Source organism: Macrosteles quadrilineatus, unplaced genomic scaffold (assembly GCF_028750875.1).
Source record: "Macrosteles quadrilineatus isolate MER2022 unplaced genomic scaffold, UCM_ALF_1.0 Scaffold_2__2_contigs__length_208266976, whole genome shotgun sequence".
NCBI lineage: Eukaryota > Metazoa > Arthropoda > Insecta > Hemiptera > Cicadellidae > Macrosteles > Macrosteles quadrilineatus.
In genome coordinates this window covers 78,482,655-78,489,922 of record NW_026542595.1, presented here as the reverse complement: position 1 = coordinate 78,489,922, position 7,268 = coordinate 78,482,655, and the positions used below count along the sequence as shown (strand labels likewise).

Below are 7,268 nucleotides of genomic sequence, written 5' to 3'. Positions count from 1 at the left end.
TTAGATAATGGCACTTCCTCTGTGTTACAAAAGATTCACGCAATTCTAGATGACACGGTTGATTCTGAACAGGATGTCATTGATTGGCGGGAAGAGATTGTAAATCAACCATAAAATCAAAATTGTATTGTAAAATTTAAATGCAGCGTCGTCATTCATCATATTATTAGGCTCAATAGATCGGTAACAGTTTTTCTTTCAAGTTGTAAATACTTAGGACTCATTGTTAAAATTTTTTATTTTATAAGTACACATTTTAAAACTTTTAACAAATCTTTCTTTCTTTGCTTATTTCTAACAAACTTGTAGCATGTTTTGCAAGTTATCTAATATTGAAAGAGTTTGATTTTGTTTTTCATAGAAAAAGCAGGTGAGAATATTACAATACCTGACACTACCTTGTGATTCAAGCAGTCGAGAAATTTTCTAAAATTTATCGTCAGGTCCAATAAAAATTGAATAATTCGAACATTGTTAGTATGGTTACGTCACAGTAAAAAATTTCATTTGAACATTTACATAACCGATTAAAAAAACGGTAGGCCTTTTTAACTAATGTTGACATTATCACTCTATTGATATTTGTATAAACTTGCAATCCAGTTTATTGAATCAAATATAATGAAGTATTATTATATTTTTAAAAATATCTTTAGAATTTTAATTTTAAAGCGTTTCTATTATTACAGCGATGTCGTCAATCTACGTGGCTCTTGCTTTAATTCTAACATTTAGTTTAAATTTTTCTCTCGTTATAAGTGATGATGAAGATCTGGATGTGAAAGGACCGTTAATGTTCAAGAACCCAGATGGCAGTCTCATGACAACCGTAAGTATGATCACTATCAATTGACTTTTTAGATTATTTTAAACATTCTTGCCACCAAGACTGATTGTACGAATAATATAATATAATATTTTTAGATTAGAGATTAATACCCCACGTTATTCTTTGTTATCCTACGCCATGGTTATTTTTTATTTTTTTGTTGAAGTGAATGGACCGTGCTGTGGTGTTAACCATGGTGATGATGATGTCTGTGATATAGTATGGTAAATCCTGCATTCATAGCATATGTCAGGCAAGAACGCGTCTTTGCATGGTCCATGCTGTTGACGCTACAGATTACAAACATTTACCACAGTGATGTAGATACGACAATCATAGGTCTTGTCTTGAGTTGGACATGAGATTAGGGATGAGCATCGATAGGTCCGATAACATTCTTGCGAAAACATCAACGTTTTCGGGACTAAAACATTGATGTTTTTTTTTTTCAGTTTTTCGTCTGCTTTCATCTGTACTCTCCAGTAATGGAAAACATCAATATCTCAATACTTGGCCAAAAACATCGGTAACCGACCATCGATGTAAAAAACATTGCACATTGATAGAAATACATTAATGTTTCAAAAACATCAAATGATGCTCATCCCTAAATGAGATTACTTTTATAAATGTGCTAGTGTACCTAGCTTAAAACAAGCGGTTAGCTTGCTGCACACAGTTAAAGCTCCATGGATGTAAAAGTCTCCTTCAGACTGATTAACTTATAAAGCCCAAAGACTTCCTCTTCAGTGATTTTCATGGGTCTGTGGAAAGGACTTTATAATCCTTTAATTGTTTTATCCTTTAATTGTTGCTGTGTATGATAGTTGGGTCTACAAAATATTTTTTTAAGAGAAAACATCAAGATATCCTTTCCTACATATATATACTTTTGAGCAACGTTTGCTTGTATGTTTGCTTGATCTCGAAAACAGCCTCGACGATTTCCTTGAAATGTTGTAAATAATCTATATCTGGCCTAAAAACGTGTTTACTGCAGTTAAAACTTTCAAAAAAATTGAATTACATAAAAAAATAAGTTAAAAGTCAAAAGTTTTTAACATTGCCATTTTTATGAATCATGTTGGTTGAACAAAATAACAGGGAAAAAGTAAACATAAGACTTGTAACATGTGTTTATAATTATAACGTAAGCCATCCACACAGGCCCGTTTTTGAACCTGTCAGCGCCCTAGGCACATCTAATAGTAGCGCCCCTTTGCAATATATTTTTTATTTATAGATATAGATTTTTGAACCGTGAATTTTGTATTTCAACCTGGAGTTTTCAATTTTCCGTGATCGCGCATGAAAACAGTGACTTTCCGTGACCGCGGGAGACGATAATATGTCTACACACGGCCGCGAGGGATGATCAGAATTTCCGCAATCGCAGAAGACGATAATGGTATCTACAGAGCCGCAACGGATGATCAGAATATTGCCACAATCACGGAAGATGATGATAATGTCCACACGACTGCGGGAAACCGCAAGAACTTTGCCGCGATCGCGGAAGACGATGATGATCTCCACAAAACTGCAGGACATGATTAAAATTTTGCCGCAATCGCGGGAGACGATTACCATGGATTCATGACTGCGGGATACGTACGACATCTACAGGACCGCGGGTGATACAATAACTATTTCTACACGGCCACGAGGGATGATCAGAATATTGCCGCGATCACGGAAGACGATGATAATGTCCACACGACCACGGGAAACAGCAAGAATTTTGCCGCGATCGTAGAAGACGATGATGATCTCCACACGACTGGAAGACATTATTAACATTTTACCGCAATCGCGGGAGACGATAACGATGTCTTCACAACTGCGGGAAACGATTACGATGTCTACAGAACCGCAGAATACAATAATGCCGCGATCGCTCAAGACGATAATAATGTCCAAATGACCGCAGGAAAAGATAAGAATTTTGCCTCATTCGCCGAAGACGATTATCTCCATATGTCCGCGGGAGATGATTACCATTTTGCCACAATTGCGGGAGGCGATTACTATGTCCACACCACTGCGGGGGACGATAAGATGTCTCCACGGCCGCGAGGGGTGGTCAGAATTTGACCGGGATCGCGCAAGACAAGGATAATGTCCTCACGACCGCGGGAAAATATCAGAATTTTGCCTCATTTGCGGTAGACGATGATAATCTCCTCACGATCGTGGGATATGTTCATATATTGCCTCGATCATGGAAGACAATTTTATGTCCAAACGACCTGACTGCAGAAAAAAGTAAGAATCTTGCCGCAAACGCGGGAGACGATTACGATGCCTACACGGCCGCGAGGGGTTATCAGAAGTTTACCGCGATAGCATGCAAATAACACCACAAATTTTTTTTAATTTCCAAATTTTTGGCGCCCCCAAAAAAAGCCAATTACCTCGCGCCCTAGGCACGTGCCTACCGTGCCTATTCGGTAAATCGGCCCTGCATCCACAGTATACTAGCAAATTACAAAATACAGTACAAAGGGGAAAACATCAGTTGTTACTATTGAGCAAAGACTACACTGATGTTTAACTTACTCGGTATATGAGTACAATGGAAATAAACTATACCGAGCCATGGCTTGGTCCCCAGATACTTAAAATATATTCAAACAAAGTTAGATACTCTCCCTATAACTAAGTTTAACTTTACCTCATTGTTGTATACTGTGTTGTACAGAAGCAGCAGATAGAGGCTCGTAAGTACAAGGGTGAGTCACACACAGTGACAACTGATGATGGCTACATACTGACTCTCTTCAGAGTCACCCCCGCCAAGCAACCTGCCACTGTAGTTCTACTGCAGCATGCACTACTAATGTCATCTGACGCCTGGGTTACTGATAATAAATCCCTGGGTTAGTGTCTGTCAATATTACCTGTTAATTTTGTATAAATGTAGATGTCATTCGTCAATGAGATGTTGATGAAGGCAGTCGAACAGTTATTCCTTGTTCATCTTGGCAAGCAGAAATTACATAACAAAAGTGAGCATGTTTATTTGTTCATTCTTTAAACGGAACATAAGGTCTGTACATTATGAATTTTTTGACTTGAAAAGTAAGTCAGCTATCACATCTGACTCCAGTACTCTTGAATCCGAATGACTTGCACCAGGTGCATCACATTCACTTGCCATCTCACTAGGCTCAATACAACTTTCTGTGTCAATGGACATCAACAAAGTATAGTGCCGTGTGCAGTGTTGCGTAGGCGACTTGGAGTCATGTTTTGCTCATAAGTACATCCCTGCTACAGATTCGCCCCACAGCCACTCAGTGACTAAAAATTATCTCTGGTTATCATAGTTGCAGGAGCAGGCAACCAAAGTCCTATCTGTTTGTGCTTTGCCTTAGCCTAATACAAGGGGTCTTTAAGTATTCATAGGAGATGGATGTTAAAAAATGTATATTGAAATAAGTTTTATTTGGTCATTATTAGTTTTTGGACGATCTCAATTTTGATGTTTAGCTTTGAAATATACAGGGTGTATAAAAGAATGTTGGGATTTTAAACGGTCGTTGCTCGGGGACTAGTCAAGATAATTTAACGATTTAAATGTCAAATTGAAGGGAAAAGAGCAAAGATTTTTTTCTCCTAATTTGAAACAATTCGGAATAATTTAATGAAATTCAGAATTTTAATCAATGTTATATGACCTTAATACTGGCAAAGTATGTAAGCTTAGGGCGATCGGCAGGTTTATCTGATGCCTTAACTGAATCTTTTTAGGCACAAAGACTAAATTTTTTACAGATAACGTCATAATTCTCGATTTTGATATGATCAACTGAAGACTTCGTCGGTCAATTGATTCTTTCGGGCTTCTGAAGCAGAGTTGTCGGATTTCTTCAACTATGTCATCGCTTGTTTTAGATGGCCAAGTGAATGTTTTTTAAAAACACCATGGTCCCACAAAACTCATTAAACCAGCATCAAATATTTATCATCAAGTAGATTTAAATTTAGTTTATTTTAGCTATCGATATAAATTCTACAAACCACAGATTACACCTTCTGTTGTGCCGTAAACATCGTACTGGTGACTGGCGTCGGGCGTGTGAGTCACATTAGCGGCCTACCACCGCGCAACTGTTTTGCACATGCCAAGATCTAAGTTTCCTCCCTTGCTACACGGGAAACAAAACTTAAAACACCCTGTACTTAGAGGAGGGCAATTCCCTTTTGGTTTATATCATTGCTGTCATCATTAAGTATTTTATTCTGAATATAGTAGGGTGATAACTCTCATGAAAACTTCACCACACTCATTCTTTGTGGTTTTAGATTAAAACTTCACTAACTCGACACTCAATAGCTGACCGGGCTCACGACTAGCTGGCTTTGTCTTACTACTTGTGCGTCTGAACTTTCAAGCAATTTTTCAATATATTTAGTTTTAATTGTTGAATACCATTGAACAACCTCTTGGTAAAACTCTTGGTCTACAAGATGTCGAGCTAGTGAGGTTTCACTTTATATATGATTTTTATAGATTCTATATAGAATTTAAAATATTTGAAAATGCGCAAGAGGTTTGATGTTTGACCTATTTCAGTTTTCTATATTTTCCTATTCAGCGTTCACGTTGACGGATGCGGGGTATGATGTGTGGATGGCCAATTCTAGAGGTAACTGCTACTCTCGCAAGCACACCACTTTCGACCCCGACAAGGATAGGAGCTTCTGGAACTTTGGGTAAAATGTTAAAACTTTGGCTTCATGAGGTGTCAATAACTAATTCCACAGTAAGAATTTATGCAGTTTTAATTTATGTATAAGAAAACATCAATATGTCACAAAATCACACAACTTCACTTCTCGTAATTATATCTTTCATGAACTAGGCGATACAGACCGATGACAAAGGCTTCAAATTAAAATTGATTAACTTGTGGAGTGGTGATAGTCCTATAACCGTCACTGCGCACTCACACGGTGATCACATGGCGGCTGCGTATTTCCTCGGCACCCCATTGCTGCGCACAAAACATACAAACTATTGCCTTCAAGTTTCTAACTCCTACTGCCTCTTGAATCCCACGCAACATGCGTTGTCCATTCCCCTCGGCGGCCATTTTTGGCACTTTTTACTATGTATTTTTGGATCTTTGTAACCGACGCTCCGTCAAGTGGCGCCCCTGGTGTTCTTTTTTTGTAAATTTGTATTGATTTTACTTTAGAAATCAAGTTGTAACTGGAATTTTCCATGTCTCTTAAAAATGTAGTTTTATCACTGTGACATCCGGTTCATATCCATCCAACGGGAACGTCACAAATATATTTTTACGTTTTTTAGCCATTACTGAATTCATATTAGTCCATAACATATTTCTTGACTATCATTTAATTAAAGACTTGAACTATCACAAATTATTGTAATGGTATATTCACTATTAAAAGGAAAAGGAAAACTTTTTTGAAAACGTCAAACAGGATAAAACAAAAAATACTAATCAATTGAACATAAAATGAGCTAGGTGTAGGTATACCTGCCTCAAAATTCAGCATTACAAACCCAAACAGTAGAAGAATCTTTGGTTGTTTCTTGCTTTTATTTGCAATAGTCACCGATTGGCTTTTTAAGAATTCCCTCACGATCAACACACTGTAAACCAAAATTACACTCTTTAATATTGATGTGTTGTTCATATAATAGAGATACAAGCCCTAGGGATCAAAAGTTGAAATTAATAAGTTAACAATAATATTTGACTATATTCATATTCATATATATATTAATAGGCAAGCATGTTTCTTTAAAACCTTTTTTCTCAGCTCGTGTGCATCGTAGGGAAAATCTACGCATACCGTTGGAAAGCTATTTTCCTGTAGGTGTGCAGAATCCCTTTATAAATTTAAATAGGCTCAAAGATAAGCACAAAAAATAAGTTTAAAAGTTGTAAAAAATTAACATGGATCTTATGCGTTGCTATGCTGGTTACGAAATAACAACGAAATATAAACAGAAAATCAAAACAAATGGAGGAAACTCCAATCACATGTTTTATTTACAGTGTGGGGTGAAAATAGTTAAGTGAGTACATTACATATTTTTGGTCGAGTTTCGACCACTGGACATTACTCGTATTCATAAATAACCCGTTCTCATTCTATTAGGCTTCATGAGTTGGGAACCAAAGATTTGCCAGCAGTGATTGACTACATACTCAAGACTACAGGACAGACCAAACTACACCTTGCAGCACATTCTGGAGGCAACTCCATGGCCTTTGCGATGGCTTCTCAGAAGCCAGAGTACAACGACAAGCTCAAGTCACTCCAGGCTCTGTCTCCCTTTGTGTTTGTCAGCAAGATAGCCGAGATGATCGGACCTGATGGCATGGTGGAGGCAATGACTGCTCAGTACATTGTAAGTACAAGCTGAATGCCACGGTAGCACTCCTAGGTGAGATTC

The 7,268-nt window shown here is 37.5% G+C and overlaps 1 protein-coding gene across 1 annotated transcript in view; it reads left to right on the top strand.

The window, feature by feature from the left end:
• Positions 1 to 227: 227 nt before the first annotated feature.
• LOC128984464 (lipase 1-like) overlaps positions 228 to 7,268 on the top strand; it is a 25,739-nt gene continuing 18,698 nt past the window's right edge. The window contains exons 1-5 of the mRNA XM_054403785.1: positions 228 to 247; positions 690 to 829; positions 3,531 to 3,708; positions 5,431 to 5,548; positions 6,971 to 7,223. Of these exons, the coding sequence (XP_054259760.1) occupies positions 692 to 829; positions 3,531 to 3,708; positions 5,431 to 5,548; positions 6,971 to 7,223 (687 nt within the window). The 5' untranslated portion in view covers positions 228 to 247; positions 690 to 691. The remainder of the gene's footprint in view (positions 248 to 689; positions 830 to 3,530; positions 3,709 to 5,430; positions 5,549 to 6,970; positions 7,224 to 7,268) is intronic.